The 18,013-nt window shown below is 41.8% G+C and overlaps 1 protein-coding gene across 1 annotated transcript in view; it reads left to right on the plus strand.

The window, feature by feature from the left end:
- Positions 1-419: 419 nt before the first annotated feature.
- The window catches only part of LOC103364239 (glutamate receptor ionotropic, kainate 3), a gene marked incomplete at its 5' end in the record, with an annotated part of 41,115 nt that continues 23,521 nt past the window's right edge, over positions 420-18,013 (plus strand). Inside the window, 8 exons of the mRNA XM_008291294.1 lie at positions 420-593; positions 1,997-2,254; positions 2,334-2,515; positions 5,066-5,119; positions 8,747-8,917; positions 11,161-11,304; positions 14,786-14,893; positions 16,893-17,006. Of these exons, the coding sequence (XP_008289516.1) occupies positions 420-593; positions 1,997-2,254; positions 2,334-2,515; positions 5,066-5,119; positions 8,747-8,917; positions 11,161-11,304; positions 14,786-14,893; positions 16,893-17,006 (1,205 nt within the window). The remainder of the gene's footprint in view (positions 594-1,996; positions 2,255-2,333; positions 2,516-5,065; positions 5,120-8,746; positions 8,918-11,160; positions 11,305-14,785; positions 14,894-16,892; positions 17,007-18,013) is intronic.

Genomic DNA, 18,013 nt, shown 5'->3' on the forward strand with positions numbered 1-18,013 from the left:
CTCCACCAATATGGTATTCAGGTGAAATAAAAGGATATCTTAATGGAGAGACAAGAGGCTGAGATACTCTGCTGCCCTGATGGAACAGACAGACAAGCACAGGCACACAAACACACACACACACACACACAGTCCTTAAATCCATTATGGCCTTAGACTTCAAAGCTGATATTGGGTTTTTTTTTTCACCATTCCCTGAAAATGGTGAGGGTTGCTCCATGTTTGCTGAGCAAATTTAATACCTCGCGTAATGTGTGCTGCTCCCTTCACTGCTAGTCCTTAGTGCAAATGCCTCTCAATATTTTGTTCCTTTTAGTCCTGCCTGATATTGTGTCTGCCTTTTTCTCCCGTTTGCCTGTGATTATGTTTGAGAACAATCGTCACGGCCCCCTTACCGCTCTTTCTCTTTTGTTTTTCAGGTGGGATTTTCGAACAAACAGACGGACCTGTTTCACTTGTTAGCGCCGAGGAGCTTGCCTTTAAATTTGCTGTCAATAATATAAACAGAAACAGGACTTTGTTGCCAAACACAACGTTAACATACGACATACAGAGGATTAATATCTATGACAGCTTTGAGGCGTCGAGAAAAGGTGAGTGACGTGTTCTGTGTTGATTCAAGGATTGTGATCTCACTGTGGATGGAGGCAGGAGTCTGGTTGGTCAAAAACAACGATTTAGTAACTTTGGTATTGTCTTACAAATAAGTTGTTGATTTATTACTACTATGCAGCTGTCCCCACTAAACAATGTCCTTATATAACTAAACTGCATTCTCATGTACATTTTGAGGAAATCTTATTTTGTTTTCAAATCGATGCAGTTTGTTACGTCGTACGATAGGCGGCCAGTTTCAAAGAACCACAACATCCAAGTCTGGAGGTTGGAGAGTAAGATGGAGGTACAAACCACAGACTGGACTTTTACCCAGAAGACCAAGGTTCATGGATGGATGGAAAGACCATCAATCTCAGACTGACGTTTTGTTTTCTACAGTTTACTTTTGGTTATCACTTGCTTAATGGTTAGGTTTGGGGGGTTTGCCCCATTTTAGTCATGTTAGAAGCTTGGTTACATGTAGGCACCAAAATGACTTAGGGTTCATGGTTTGGGTTAAAATACAACATACAAGACAACCCTTTCACCATATATGTAAAGCTTTTCCTGCATTTTCTGGGTTACCAAGGTGATGAGTTCTACTCCATCTAACATATGGGGCATCTGTACATAGATATGTATAATAAAGGCTAGATGTCTCGTCCACGCTGCCGGCCAATGGAATCGCACGGCCACACTGGCGGCCATCTTGGTACGGTCTGCTCGCTCACCCATAACATTGTGTTGTAGTGGTGCATGTACTTTTAAATAACCATAACTTGCTCAATTTTTTAGCCATTTTCAGACGGCTTGGTTTGTTCTAAACGTCAGAGGTGTAGTTATAACACTCTACTTATGGATAATTATGTTACACTCTCACGGCCAGCAACAATTTGTATTTTAATTATTTTATATTTTATTTGTATTTTTGGAATTTGAATTGTAGTCACGTTAATAACGTTTGTAAGAAACCAAACTGTTTAGAAATCCGTCAAGATTTCAGCGAGATAAGAGTATTTACGTTTGTGCAGATCGCTCCCCTTCCTTTATGTACCACAGATTCCACCAGAGAGCTTCCCCGTGGCAAGATGGCCGCCGGTGATTCGAAACGCTGCCTTAAGACATCTAGCCTTTATTATACATCTATGCCTGGGAATAAACCTGTTTCTGATTCTGATTCTGATATAATTGGTCAAGAACAAAATAAATACGTTGACTAGAAACGTATCTGTGTTACATTAAAAACAAATGTGATCCAGTAGAAAAACTGTTCCCGTCAAAGCATAGCTGAGAATGCAGTTTAGTTGTAGAGGAACTTCATTTTGTAGAGCCTGGGGAGGCACTACGGCACAATGCGGGTTACTTTCTTCTCAAGCTGTGTTCTCTTCCTCCTCTCTAGCTTGTGACCAGCTGTCTTTAGGTGTGGTTGCAATATTTGGGCCCTCACATAGCTCATCGTCAAACGCTGTGCAGTCCATCTGCAATGCACTGGAAGTGCCGCACATCCAGGTGCGGTGGAAACATCACCCCATGGACAACAGGGACACCTTTTATGCCAATTTATACCCGGATTACTCGTCATTAAGCTACGCCATCCTGGACCTGGTGCAGTTTCTCAAATGGAAAACAGCCACTGTTGTATATGATGATAGCACAGGTAAACCCACTTCTATTTCCAGTGAAGAAATCAAGAGAAAGCCGTGGCTTCAGTTGTGTGCTGTTTCTTGTCTTTTAAGGTCTTATAAGACTACAGGAGCTGATCATGGCCCCGTCCAGGTACAACATCCGACTAAAGATCCGTCAGCTTCCTCTTGACACGCAGGACACGAGACCCCTTCTCAAAGAAATGAAGAGAAGTCGGGAGTTCCGCATCATCTTTGACTGCAGTCACCACATGGCTGCACAGATTCTGAAACAGGTTAGTGTGAGGCTGCTGTAGCTGCTTGTATTGTCAGATGTTTAAATGAAAGCTCCTGTTCCACTCTGCTTTCCCTGAAACCAGTTGAATCTGTTACGATTGATGCTACAGAGCATCTTCAAAGTCAAACAACTGGTGTCCGGCATTAGATTTCAAGACATAAATCATATACTTGTTGAGAATATATTGGAGGGTTTAGTTTGTAATCATAAGCAGCGATCGTCATTGTGTTTGTTGGGTTTTGCCAGTTGAATATTTAAAAAGATAATAAAAAATTAATTCCACTCCCATGCTGTTTTTCTTTTAAAAAGCTATTTACTCATTCTGAGTCTGTTAGCTACTATCCAACTACCAACGCGAGAATAAGATCCAGCACGTTTCATTATTGAAACTATATATACACACGTGTGTTTTGATATAAATGACTGTCAGTCCACAAAGAGCTGTCAGTGCGGTGATCAGAGCAGAGAATGTGTAGGTGGTCTGATGCTCCATAGATGTCAGGAACATGCTGGTGGATCCCCCCCCTCCCGCCCCCTGCATTCAGTTTGCTGTCAGCTTCTGTTAACATGTTTACCAAATGCATCATCTCCTCCAAAGTTATTCAAATAACTCAGTCCTCTCTAGTTATTGAGATTTAAGGTGACATATATCCGCTCGTGGCCATTCTGCACATCTTGCGTTAAGAAATCAGTGTGTTCTTGACAAGTGGTGAGAAAGGGCTTTGAGGCAAAAAAAAGGCTCCAGACAGTTCTCTTCCATGACTGAACCGACCGACGCTTTCATATATAAATAAGAGGGAGAAGAAGAAGAAGTGAATCTTGTGCACCGTTGGTCATTTAAAAGAGAGACAGAAATGTGCATCTGTGAGTGCTTGTGCTGCAGACAAGCGTTGTGCTTTGTTGCTTCTAGATGCAATCTGGTTGTGAGGATTTACATTATTAAAAATGTATTAAGACGCAATGGGGCCATATTGCCTGTCCATCACAGTTATATAGATTACAGCAGCGACAAAGGATTACATTCATTATCGATAAGTCTGCAGTTAATGCTCCGTCTGTAAAATATCAGACAACAGAATTTGGGGCATTATTGCACCAAAAAAATCACCGAAATAATTACTTGATTAGATTAATCCTGATTATAATTTCCCATCAGTCATATGTGGATGATTAACGTGTTCATTTCAGCTCTGATAACGCAAGCACACACACACACTCCATACAAGATCCAGCTGACCAGCAGGGCAACAGTGCAAGCGAACGCATCACCATGCACCCAAAGTACTCAAATAAAAACAGTCAAGTCTAACACTGAAGGCAACATTTGAAATGGGTTACCAAGCGTGCTTTGATTAGAAGGTGGCCTTCACAGTATTTATTTTCAGCAGAGCTACAGTATCTTAACACTGAATGCTCCATTTGCACTAAAAGGTTGCTTCACACTAAGACAATCAGCAAAAGCACAGAATTCATATGTAATGAGAAATGCTTTTGATCGTCCTCCCTCCAGTATGGATCTGACTGAATTTTAAAAGGGTCTGAACATCACCGCTGCCCTTGGAATCTCTCCATTGTCGTGATTCTCGGCGATACGTTCGGTCCTGTCTTTGCTCTGACAAGCTCACTTGCACTCAAGGTGCCTCTGCCAAGATATATTCCATCCCGCGTTGGACGGGAGAAAATGTGAAGCATGTCTACGAGATTCTTTCTGTTTATTTATTTATTTTAAACATGTCCTTCTTTGTCATGTGTTCCTGTTATTAATTTCAAAATACGACCCTGCTATTGATGGAACCAGGGACATTCAGAGGTTTACCAATAAAAAAAAAAGAGGCTGGTAAAGACTAGAAAAGCTACCAAAATTAAGGTTTATCATACTGAAAATTCATCACGCAGCAATGGGGAAAAAAAAAAAAAAATCTAATTTATTAATGAAAACTCCTGCTTGTAATATAAAACATGAAACAAAGTTTCAATGTCATGTGTTTGGCTTTGTCTATAGACGCAGAAGTGAATTTGCCTCCACGTAAGCTTAACATCTTATTTACATAACCTTGGCTCTTTTTTTTTTTTTTCACAACAGATGGTACAATTAAATGGAAAGCACAGCCGCCATGGGAACGTGGTTGCCTTTGAATGTAGATGGAGAGAAACAAGTGGCAGTGATGGAGTGTTTGGATATGAGGCAAAGATTACCAAGCTCTTTTTGATTGAAGGCTCTCTTCTCTGCCTGGATAACGTCACATGCCCCGAGCCATTCCAAACCATTTAAATGCATAGAAAAAGCATGGAGTACAGTTGCCATTCTGTGGACCACATATGGCGCAGAAATCCGAGCGAGCGATAGCAGAACCTTACCCGCGAAATGAACAGCGTGTTAGTCAATACGCTCATTAAAACCTTGGTGTTTTCTCATTTATAGATACAAGTCTTTGTGCGGCGCCGTTGATTCGAAAATGCTCTGATTTCATAAGAAAAAAAAAAATCTACGCTGTCTCTTTTTGTTCACACCTTTCTTTCTCCATCTTCTGTCTCCGTATCCTTCCAGGCCCAGACCATGGGGATGATGACAGAGTATTACCACTATATCTTCACCACTCTGGTAATGTAGCATGCTTGTTAATGCAAATAGAGTCTCGTTTGTTCTCATCTCCCCACCACTTGAGTTTTTGATGAATAGTGGCTAATTGCCAATGGAGTTTGGATCCAGTCCATAGCATCAATTTTGTTTGACAAGCCAGAGGCATAATGTAGCCCTCGGTTTGCTGTAGTAAACACTCTGCTTTATAGTCAAAATCAACAGAAGCCTTTGAGGGAGGAAAAAAATAAATAAATAAAAAAAACAACAGATTGAGATTCAAAACTGAAAGTGACTTCCGAGTGAGAAAAGTAAACTGAAAATTGTCCTCTGCGAGCTGTTCCGGGATTATTCATATTATTATTCAATAATATGAATAAATACAATTTTAATATATAAACTGAAATGATGAAAATTTGAGCAAAATTCAAGCACCCCACGAGCAGCATTAAAATATCCTGATATCGCTCAATCAGCAACAGCCACAATCAGCCACGAATGAATTATTGATTTTAGATGCTAATCAGGGTTGATTAAGTCAACGTGAGTTAAAGATGAATTTTTTTGGAAGGAAGTGAGAAACGACGATGACTTTCCGTCTTTAGCCTGTACCTGTAGATCAGGGGTGCCCAATCCTGGTCCTCGAGAGCCCCTATTAGATGTTTCCCTCTTCCAACACACCTGATTCACATGATCAGGATCGTTATGTTAGAATTAAGTATGTTTCGAGCTTTTCTGAATCTGTATTTTGCACTGAGCCTATGATTCTGTTTCGTATTTTCCTACTGAGAACAGCATACGTCCTTGAAGATAATATGGCTGGTGAGAACCGGTTCACACACTTGGAGACAGCACAAACTCCTCTTTTCGATTAGATACGATTGTTACTTTAGTTACACGCCGTACCAACAACATCCAAGGATGTGGACAGAGCGTAGAAGGATGCCTGTCCACGCCATTGGTAACTGGCCAATTAAATCTTATCTATGTTCGGGGCAGGCCCAGCCCAAGAAGATATCTGTAACCTGGAACCGAAAACACTCAGTTCAGCTGGACATGAGATTCCTCTCTGTCCCTCTGTATTCCAGCGCTGCAAAACTTTACCTGTGACCTAAATACATTCTGCATCTGAAGATTTCTCCGACTTGTTCTTGGGCTTCCAACTAAAGAATCGGGTCTAACAGTTATCAGGCTTCTGCAGAGCTTGATGATCATTTGAATCAGGTATGTTGGACGAGGGAAACATCTAAAAACATGCTGGATAGGGGCTCTCGAGGACCAGGATTGGACACCCCTGCTGTAGACTGTATAGTGAAGAAGTCACATGGTGTCAACAAAATCCCACCGAGACCAAAACCAGTGATGGCTCGACAGAAGCCAAACTGTTCTGGAGCTCATTTGTCTGACTCACAGCAATTTCATTCATATGCCGTCTTCCCAAATTGTTTTCCCGACTCCATTGTGTTGAGAATATAATCACTTGACTGGATTATGTTCACAGGCAACATTTAATGAACGAATAATAATAATAACAATAATAATAAAGCGCTAGATTTACTAACTGAGCCAGTGTCACATTTGGAGTAGCTCCGTGCCAAAATATTGACACTGACAAAAACAATTACGGTTGACCACATAGCCAATATTTACACTTTAACTTGTTGTTTTCTTCCCCCCCAGTATCGCACATGTTTAACCTATAGGTGTGTAACTGCTCACTTCCCATCTCGAGCATCTTAAGCTCTGATAAAAAAAATCTCGTCTGACTAACACGAGCGGACCCAGCAGGGGAGCCGCCGCTGCTCTGCGCCGCGACCCCGGCTATCTGGTGACAAACAGACTGAATGGGAATGAATACCAGCATGTTGTGTGCTGTTCCTTTCACTCTCTGTTATTGTCTCTGTTTCTGCCTCTCTTGTGCGCTCACACTCGCCGTCTCTCCAGACTTGGCCCGTCTGCTGCGATAATGCGATATGACATCGAGGTCCAGGCATGATGTGTGTCATCTTTCACGCTCCGCGGCGCGCCAACGACATTGCTCTGCCACGCGTCATGTTTGCGGAGCATGTTTATTGCTTTAATAGGGAGAATCTAAAACTCCTAGTTATCGCTGGTGCGCCCTGGTTTAAGTGCAGCCGTCCCCCCTCCCTACTGTTCGCACGGCAAGGAGGATTAACTTGAAAAACTTTTATTTGATGCGATTTTCTGCCACGACGATATTTTTTGAGTGTATCTTTATAGAATCTATCTGAAGCTGCATTATGCTGTCATATTGACAGACACACCATTAAGAAGATTATACCTGCTGGCTTGATTTGATCCAGAATGATGAATACTTGCAAGGTATACATGGCAACACAATTTCCTCTCGATGGAATCCACTGATGTCTGCGTTTTATCTTCGGAGGTGAGGGGGAAATGCCGACTTATTAGAGCGTGAAAAGGCAACAGCGGAGTGGTGTGGGGTAATAACTTCCTTGTCCTTTGAAATTAGCCTGTCATAGCTCCCCGACTCGTCGTAACCCTCTCTGAGAAAGCTAAGAACTTTACATTACTGTACGCACTCAGAGATACTGCTGCGCCTTCTCTGGGTTTCAGTGTACTGTTGGGTTTGTGTTACACGTGTGTGTACAAGGCGGCGGTGCTAAAAAAAAAGTGAACTTGTAATTGGAACAAGCTGCTTTTTCTGACACCCCAAAAACGCCTGAACAGAAATGAGGATGTCACAAAAGATGAATTGTATTAAACAAACAATTCTGTCCCAGTTAGTTTGTCTTCCGAGCTTCAAAAGCTGAGAAACCTGTAACCTGATCTATTTTACTAAGCGTTGCTGAGTGTCATATAGAACAACAGCGATTTACTTTGATTTCTCTGTGTAAAAGAAAAGCACTGTACTGCATCCTGGTGGGAACGACACACAAAAAAAAAAAATAAGGAGGAGAGATATTTCAGTGACTTGCGACGACCGTTCTTTAGTAAGTGTCTTACACGCTCTCGTTCCCCCAGCACTAACCCCACAGGGTGCTAATGAAATATCTATGTTCATCCAAATGTCTTTTCCAAGCCCCCTGGCCCATTCCGACACGACATGTGTCAACATGTGACTTCACACTTCAGCTACAATGGCTGCCCCAGAAATTACAGTGGCTCAAATTGAATTGCTTTCTGCTTAGGAGTTGCCAAGGGAATGCGAGCGTTGAATTATTAATACGATCCAACAGAATTGGTGTGTTTCTCTCCTGCTCTTTAATTTTTGTGAGGCTATGAACATGAATAGGAATCTTCTCAAATGAAACAATAGTGATTTTCTTTTTCCACAATTGTGATTGAGAAAAGCAGAAGTGTATCACAAGCTTGTACCTTGTGTGGTGTATTTCATTATTATGTAGGTACAAAAACAATAACAATTTGTCAATTCTAAAAGGATTTGCCAGCGGTGACTACGCCACCAGAGCCTTTTTACAATTCATTTATAACACAGACACGGCTACTACTTAAATCTCCTGATCCAACGTTGAAAAGTATTTCTCCATCCTTTAATATACTCATCTCATTAATCAACTGTCTTTCTCTTTACATCAGGAGAAATGATCCAACACCACTACCACACTAAATAACAATCCATCTTTCATTACTCCTGTCTCTCCAAAGGACCTGATGGCCATCGACTTGGAGCCGTATCGCTTCTGCGGCGTAAACATGACCGGCTTCCGCATCCTCAACGTGGACAATCCTCAGGTTGCATCTATTGTGGAGAAATGGTCGATGGAAAGGCAGATACCACCTAAGCCTGACTCCGGCCTGCTGGAGGGAATCATGACGGTATGGTTTATTACTCCTTGCTGCATCTGGAGTCGATCTTCAAATGCCGACGTAAACAGAAAGCGTCCATACATCGTTCTATCTCGTCCATCAATCTAGTGTGGCTTTTGATCTGGCTAGGAAAGGTTTTTAACCCTAACTGGGACAGTAATAAATCGTTTTACCTCAGCAATGGCGACTACATTAAACCCTCTTTATTAGGTACATCTCCACACAAACAGCTCATTCGCTCAGGCTGAGGGTCAATCATGAATAAAACATAAATATGAAAGCTTGTTGGCAGATTTCAGGGGTTGAGCTACAGATTAAATGTTGAGTGTGGAAGATGATTTGTCATTATTTTAAAAGTGGTATGACCACAGGTACCTTATATTTAAAATAGATAAATAAATAATAAATAGTCCAGGGGTTTTGTACACGGTTTTCTCATTGAAAAAAATATTAGCGATGCACGATATTAAAATTTCTGGCCGATACCGATATCCGATATTAAGATTTCTGATATCGCCGATAACCGATATTACCGATGTCGATATTCAATTTTTGTTCACACTGAAAAATGAATATAAGTAAGCACTGTGAGAAAACTATTCAACAGAAGCCCACATTAGACCATATAGTCTTCTTTATTACGGAACAAAAGCAAAACATATTTAAACATATCTAAACATATTTAACAGTCAAATCGAGGACCATTTAAGTACAAACATCTGTGAAATAGCAGCAATGTAGAGACGTAGGCACTAATGTTAGACAATAATCGGCTAAATTTGTTGATTGGATCGATACCGATATATCGGAAACCACAATAATATCGGCCGACACCGATGTGGTCGCCGATATATATCGTGCATCCCAAGAAAATATCCTTGAGATGTGTGAATAACAGTTCAGTAAATCATTCAGATATAGATGAGATCTCACAAAGGACACCCTGGCAAACCTTTTTTTTTTTTCAAAATTGTTATTATAATTATCGTTCATCATTCAATTGAGTAGCTGAAGATACAGTGAGCTGAGATCCCCGAACCTGAGTGACTGAAAAAAATACTGCCTTGTAGAAAAAAAATAAATAAAAATCTTCCTTCTGTTCTGGCATGCTGACAGCAGGATCGGAATAGCACAAAGTGATGAATAATGCTTTCAAAGGTGCAGACATGAGCGATATAATGTTGTGAAGATCATTCATTAAGCCCTCTTGCAACAAATATCCTCTGAATGCTCTGAAGCCCTCTTCCACGTTTCCTGTTCAAGTGCATTCCTTCATGGCCGATCCTTGTTCAGATATGTTAGGTTTTTGTAAATGGCTTCATGCACCATTGTCTCAGTGTATTTCCAGGAAAATAATAGCAGCTTTCTCAAATAGCCCACACAGTCCAGATATCAACTCAGTACAGCTCCTTTGGGAGAGAGCGAGATGTTCACAGCATGAATGCACAACCAGAAAATCTACAGTAACTATATTTATCTTTACTGTACTTATCTAGTTAGACGTGTCAACAAGACTGAACAAGGTTATAAATTGGATTAATAATCAAAAATAACACAAGGTGCTCCTGAGCATAGACTGTATAAAAGATGGACGTAGCTACCGTGATGTCACCCGTTGGTTTCTGCACTGAGAAAATGAAGCCAGGGTTTTACTACTTCCTGGTTGACATCTTGGATTTTTAGAACCAAAAATCGTCGGAGGTGGGCGGAGCCATAGGAGCAGCGATTGGTCAGACGGATTGAGAGGCGGGCCCTCTCTGCCCGCCCACATTTACCGCCTTCTGCTCGTTTCATGTGTATGGTCGCTGCCGACTGTCAATCAAGCCAGCCACGCCCCTTGCCCTACAAAATTTTGAGGATTTTTTAAAAAATTCAGTATAGATTTATTTTCAGATTGGCCACCTGATCTCTGGACTTGACCATGAAAACTAATAAGAAAAAAATCCTGAGCCGTAGGAATGCGGTATTTTGTTATCTGAGATCACTTCTTTTCCAATTCATTTCTATGGGAGCCAGGGCTTTTTGGAGCCAGCAACTAGTGGACGTAGTGATATTGCAGGTTTTTGACACTTCCAGGTTAGCTTCATTTTTCAGGGCCGGTTGCTACGTCCATCTTTTATACAGTCTATGGTCCTGAGCCATGTATAATTTAAACCGATTTCTGACTTCACATCTCAGTGTAAACAACAATGATGTCACAACTACTTCTTTCCCGAGTCAGCAGCTAAAATAATGTTCACCCCTTATTCCAGACAGATGCAGCTCTGACCTATGACGCGGTCCACATTGTGTCCGTTTCCTACCAGCACGCTCCGCAGATGACGGTAAACTCGCTGCAGTGCCACCGCCACAAACCCTGGAGATTCGGAGGCCGCTTCATGAGCTTCATCAAAGAGGTGATGAGGGGATGCACCCTTTGGCCTGTTGCTTTTTGATTTTAAGTTATTTATACTGTAACATACTGATTGAGCGGTGAGCGAGACAATAAGGAGCGGGAGTGAGGGCCATGTAGTCATTTGGGACTCGGATATTTACCCAGCAAATCAATCACATCCACATACAAAGTGAACCGAGCCTTGATAGACACATCAAAGCGGCGTTGTTGTCAGCTTTATAAATTCTCTCTATTCATAACCTATTTTCCAGAAAGCATGTACTGTAACCTTTTGAAAGCGCAACTTGTGTAATCGGCTCTTATTTCATCTAACATGAGAGTCTGACAGTGCCTCAGAATACAAAAAAACAAACCCGTGCAAAATGGCAGATTAAGGGTGTGTGTGTGCAGAAATGCGACTGTTTGTATCCTCATTTGTTCAAACCACAAAAAAAATCATTTGTGTTTGTCTTGGGTGTGGTTTAGAAATGGTAAAAAAAACAAATGACAGGAATTCCATTTGGTTCTCCCCTCGTATAATTACTGACATTATTGCAAAATTAAATCATTAACCTCCCGGACCTACTGTGTTTTACGCATTCTGTGCCCTCTAATCAGGATCCCTCATCTGTGGGAACTGGGCAGATCTAAAACCATTATTCTCATCCCCTTAAGCTAGATGACAATTGTAAATCAGCGCGGTTGGTATTTTACATCCCGCGTTGCAAAGCGATCAGCTTGACCGGTTTGCTGGTTTTTCTAACGCCGATCTCTCTCAGGTTTTTGCTGTGATGACAGGGAGGGAGGAAGTCTCTGTAGATCTCCTGATCCCCCCTCTCCACCCACTCGCCCATTCACAGCATGACAGCATCCCTCTCAATCAGGATGCGTCTATGCAGTGTCACCCCCCCTCCCTTATTGTCATGCTAAAGAGCGAGACTGTCGCAACGCCGAGGCCCCGGGGCCAAAGTCAAGAGTAGGTTGCCACTGTGGCTGAGCTGGCCACCTTCAAATGTCACAAATATTCTGTGCTTAGCCTCTAATGAGAGGTGAGAAACCAATGGGTCAGCAGTCTCTCTGTCTCCCTCATACTGTAGGACCTTTAACCCACATGCACAGAGAGCAAAGTGTCCATCTCTTCATGTCATCTATCCACCAGTAGCCACTCCCAGTCTAGTCTCGAGCACCAGGGTGTCAGAAGCTGAGTGCAGGACCTGGTTTGCTGCCTAGTTTGATGATAAGAAGGTTCTCCTGCTCTCTCTGTGGATGTCTCTGGATCTGGAGCTGCTGAACTACAGCCTCTGGCCTCACCTTTCTGCATCCTGCTCCCCCCACCATGATGCCTCCTGTTACAAAAGGACAATAACTTCTAATATTAACTGTACACTAAATTTTATAATTCATCCCACATCCACCCAACCGGTCGAGGCAGATGGCCGTCCCTCCCTGAGCCTGGTTCTGTCGGAGGTTTTTTTTTTTCGGTTCCTTCCCACTGTTGCTGAAGCTTATCGGGAATCCAAATGTTTTGGATTGTTGGGTGTCTCTGCCTTTGTTAAGCGCTATGAGATGACTTGTTGTTGTAAATATGCAAATAAAATTGAATTGAATTGAATTGAAAGGGGCAGAATCACATCTCTAAAAGAACATGTATATGACCTTTTCTGCCCTGAAAGTGTGGCCGTGTGGGAAGTTAAAATGGCCACAACTCCTCCAAGGGTTTCCTTCACCAGCAAACAGCAGACCTGAGTGTGAAATTGAGAATTTGTCATTGAGTGAGTTATGTGGAATGAGGCCGTTGTCTTTTGGGTTGGTCGAGTACATCGAACCAACATTTTTTTTTTGGTGTGTGATTTGGCAAACTGAAGAGGTAAAGTAGGTCCTGTTCGGTAACTCTCCACACATTTATCACACTGTTTAATGAATCTGCATTATTAATGTGGGTGTTACATTATTACTGATTAGCAGCATTGAAAGAAACAAATGGTTTCACCTTAGTTGAGAAAATGCAAATTCCTCCTTTTATTCACAGTACGGCCGTTTGATCAATACGATGGTTGCTGCTCAAATGTGCAAAAACAGGTTAAAACTATTATAGCTTACAAAAAAAAATGTATGTTTGGTACTTATGTTGAACTAAAAAATGCACTCTTCAGAGGATGTATTATTAGCAGATGTATTAGAAACGTGCAGTGCTCGTGGCTAAAGGCAATATCATTACATGTTTTTTTGTCCTTACACAAACACACTTTAGTGTTTGGTTATAAATGCACAAAGTGGGCCCTGATTTACACACACTCAAGACAGGAGTGCGACATGTTCTGAAGGTCGAATTGGCCCCGCGGATGTGATATGACTGAGGCATTTATGTCACTCTCTGAATTAGAGCTGTTTGAACATGCCACCCACCTCGATGGCAACGGGCCAGAGGGAATGAGGTATGAGAGAGGGTTTGGGAAAAAGGAAAGAGTGCCACACATTTCTCCTTGAAGCTTCGATCTTCTCACAACAAGTTTCTGGCAAGCTACGGGGCAGACAGACAGACAGACAGCTCAGCCTGTAGGGTTGTCACAGTTTGGATTTTAAATATCAGAAAAAAAAGTGCTGCAGCAGGATTGATGACCCTATTGTACCAAGACCTATTAAAGAGCTTGTGTTTGCATCGCAGACTGTGACTGAATTAAAGTGACACCAAAAGCCAATTAAAAAAATCTTAGCATGACATTTTGAGAAAAAAAAAAGCACGGATTCCCCCCACAATGGCTGAATTTGCAAGTACAAATGCAAAGAGAGAACTGAAACAGACAAGGGCAGTGACAATCAGGTTTCATCAGAGCTGAAACCGTTAGCGTAGGTTTGAAAAGGATGGCACCGTAACGCAGAGTGGCATGTGCCAGTCTCCGCCTGTGGAGGTGGCGGGTATCAGGGAATCATAATAGGGGGCAGTTATATGTTTTTTCTCCCCCCCCACTCATGGGGAATCAAGCAAAAGGAGATGGTTGTTAATTAACTCCGTAGTCTGGAGGGAAAATGTGTTGGAGGCGTTGAGATGTAAAATGTAATTAAAAAAAAAGGAAATTCAGTCTGTACGGCTCCGCGTTTGTACTTTTGGTCGGCGTGTGTGGGCGTGAATTTGCTCTCAGTGAAAGATAAAGTGTGTTTTGTTGACAGGACTTATACATTTCTCTGTCCTTATTTGCTTTTTTTTTTTTTGTTGTTGTTGTGTCAGAATAGTTTGTAAAATTGCCAACGTACAGTATGCAAACAGAGCAATGCTGGCGGCAAACACGTCGGTAAACAGTGCGAGGCGACGTACACCTATGACTGGAACACACACCTTTTATCCAAACTAACTGGGCAACAAATAGGGATTATGAGTTGAAAAGATAGAAACACTTATTGTAGAATTATCATATGTTTAGTAAATTATATGCAAGGTTGGTAGCACAGATTATTATTATTTTGTATGTATATCGGTATAAATATGCAGATATGTTACTTTTCAGTCCCACTGGGATGGTCTTACTGGGAGGCTGTCCTTCAACAAGACGACCGGTCTCCGCACAGACTTCGACCTGGACATCATCAGCCTAAAGGAGGACGGACTTGAAAAGGTAAAAAAAGTGTTTGCTATCAGTGTATTCTTTGCTAAAATGGAATAAAAGAACAAATGTTTCACCGCAGCCTGTATAGAAATGACTATACCATTAAAAAAAACAACAACAATGCAATGGATTACTGATTTCGAAGTCTCCGATTCCCCTCGATGTGTAACAGATAATGCGAATTTGACAGTATCATTTACCTCCTAACAAGGAAGCAAATTGCCTGTTTCAACATAAGCATAAGTTAGTGGATCATAAAGCAAATTGGATTAGGGTACACATTAGGGTGTTAATTGCCGCCTCTCTTAATGATAATTTGAGGTGATGCCCAAAATGCTGTTTGGTGGTAATGAACTGTATAAACATGTTTTACAAAAGAGAAAGGAGGGGGGGAGAAACAAAACTAAACGCTTGCTATTGTACAACTTATTTTAATATGCTGGAAGGCCTATGGACTACATTCTCCGCTAAAGGGCTTTTCATACATTATGAATACATCAAATAGGGATAAGTCTCATTATGACTTCCTCAAGTACTCCCTAAAGGCTCAAGACTATATAATAGCAGGGGCTTTTCAGCTTGTAACCCCCTTTCTGTTCAAGAATTGAGCTCGTAACACTGCGGCTTTGAAACGATTCTCCTTTCTCCCTTTCGCTGGCATCTTGTCCTGCGTGTGGTCAATTAAGTTGAAGCACAGTCATCTTGCAAAAAAAAGAAGTATTTGATGCCATATTAGCGCCTTCTCATTGTGCCTCTGACAAATCCCACGCTAAAGCATGTTAGCGTTGATCCAGCAGTGTGCCGCAGATTGCTGGATTTTTTTTTTTTTGTATATCCGTGGAATCGGCTTTAACTGTTTGAGCCTGTTAAGATGTGGACTTTTTTTTTTTTTTTTTCCCCCCAACTAATCCATTGTAATTGAATATTAGCCCAAGTTTGAGCTCACGCCGGAATTATGAACAGGTTTTGCCACTTTCACTCAACGCCGGCGCGCTCAGGGAGGGTGAAATAAATGTAACGCTCTCCGTGTGGTTGCATGAGTAAATAACTTTTTGAATCAAGTCCTTTTGTTAATCGTGTTTAATGAATTGAGCTAATTGTAATTGGGTACAATTAGAAAGAATTTTTTTTTTTTGCAAAGCGGAAAGCATTCAGATATTTTTAAATCTCTCTCCTGGAGTCCTCTTTTGGTTGTGTGACAAGCTGTAACTAATGTGCTTTTCAAATTAGAGCATATGCCTCTCTCTGGATTAGGCAGGGAGGACATTAACAGACGGTTTTCATGCTTTTCTGTGGATGGGGGTAGAAGGAGGGGGTTGTATGTCTTTAAATGGATCTACCTCAAGCACAAACCCCACTGAATATTAAAATCTGTGTCTGTAGTAATAGAGAAAGCGGGAAGGATGGGAGGAGGAGGAGGAGGAGGGTTCGGCGGAGGGCTCGACTTGCAAACAGAGATTGTTACCGACAGCCACAGGACTATTTGTGCTAATGACATGCTCCGGAGTGTGTCTCTACAATATGCAGAGATTTTTTTTTTTTTCCGCCGGAGGGCTTCTTGCATGTATAACTCTTTTTATTTGTTCAAATCTCTTGGCTTATCTTACTGACACTGCAAAGCAAAAATTACTTTCACAATGCAATCCCACTAACCCCACGCTGCATCTTCATTCAAAGCCTTTTTTTTTTTTTCCTCCAGTATTTGCTATTTTTAAGTATCTGACTAATCTAATTGCAATTCATTGTTTTTATTATACAATTCCTCAAATGATTTCAATTTGCCCATCACGCTTGGGTTCTTCTTTCCAGCTTAACTAACCCCCTCCCTCCGCTTTTCTAAAACACCCTGGCCCGCTGATAAAAGGTGACTCAGCTAATCATCTAATGCAGCTGGAGATGTGTTCAACCTGGCACTAATGTGGGAGATGGTTGGCGGGGGAGTCTGCTGGAGGTCGTAGTCCACCGACAAACACATAACACTTAGCTACACACTTTTCATCTTCCACAGGTGGGGAAGTGGAGTGCGTCGGGAGGTCTTAACATCACAGAAGTGCCGAAGCGAAAAGGGATGAACATCACCGACTCCCTGGCTAACCGCTCCCTTGTCATCACCACCATCCTGGTAGGTCACCTGTGTAGCCGGGCATAAAAGATGTCCCGCCCCCTCCTGTCTCTCCGGCTTTCTCGTAGATAACCAACCTTTACGATGGAGGTCCTGTCTTTGTTCTTGAAGCATCCACTGGCACATTTGCCAAATCTAAACAGATCATAAAGTACTGCATCAGTGTAACTACAGTCCTAGTCCTCAGTGAGATAAAAATAAAAGATTCCTGAGATTCGGCTGTATTAATTACATGTTCAGCGAGAAAGGACAATGTGATCCCTCCCCTCGGATCCACATTACATTCATTTGTTCCCCCTAGTCGCATGTATTTATTACTGCCACTGGCTGCTGGGGTCTTTGCTGAGCTATCAGGGAGGTGCTGGCACAGATGTTCCCCTGTAAAGCCCTTCAGGACAGACAAACAAGTTGCAGCGCTAAATCCTGTTATTATGCCTATATTAGACCACAAAAGCTGTAATTATGACAAGTGAGGTCAAGGTGGGACGTAATTAATGCCTATCAGGTGCTATCTATGTTAATTCCGTCTCAAAGATGAGAAACTGAGCGAGGATTTAAGTACTGGTAAATAACTGATTTAACATCAGCGTTGATTCGTTTCTCAACTGCACTGCTAATATTTGGGAACGTTTTCTATCTGAAAACATATTCCTGGCACACTCCTTCATTCGCCGTTGCTTTGGGAATCATTAGTTTAAGATCATAAAACCGACTATTTTCGAATCGCAGAAGAGAGCTTCAACTTTAATATCAATCTCGCCTTTTAGTGTAATGACACTGCATCAAACTGATTCCGGCGATGCGTGAACAAGACGTCTGACGGTTTTATAGTGATAACTTTGCAGAAGAGATTAAGGCACTTAATGTGTTTTTCCCCTTACATTAATTGTTTGCACTCCATTGCCTGTAATGTCTCCGCGCAGGGCCCACCTTCCTTCCTCCTTTTTTTTTCTTTTTTTTCTCTTCCTCACGCCCATGCTGCGATTGTGAGGTTAGAACTGGTATAA

Source organism: Stegastes partitus, unplaced genomic scaffold (genome assembly GCF_000690725.1).
Source record: "Stegastes partitus isolate 25-593 unplaced genomic scaffold, Stegastes_partitus-1.0.2 Scaffold730, whole genome shotgun sequence".
NCBI classification, from domain to species: domain Eukaryota; kingdom Metazoa; phylum Chordata; class Actinopteri; family Pomacentridae; genus Stegastes; species Stegastes partitus.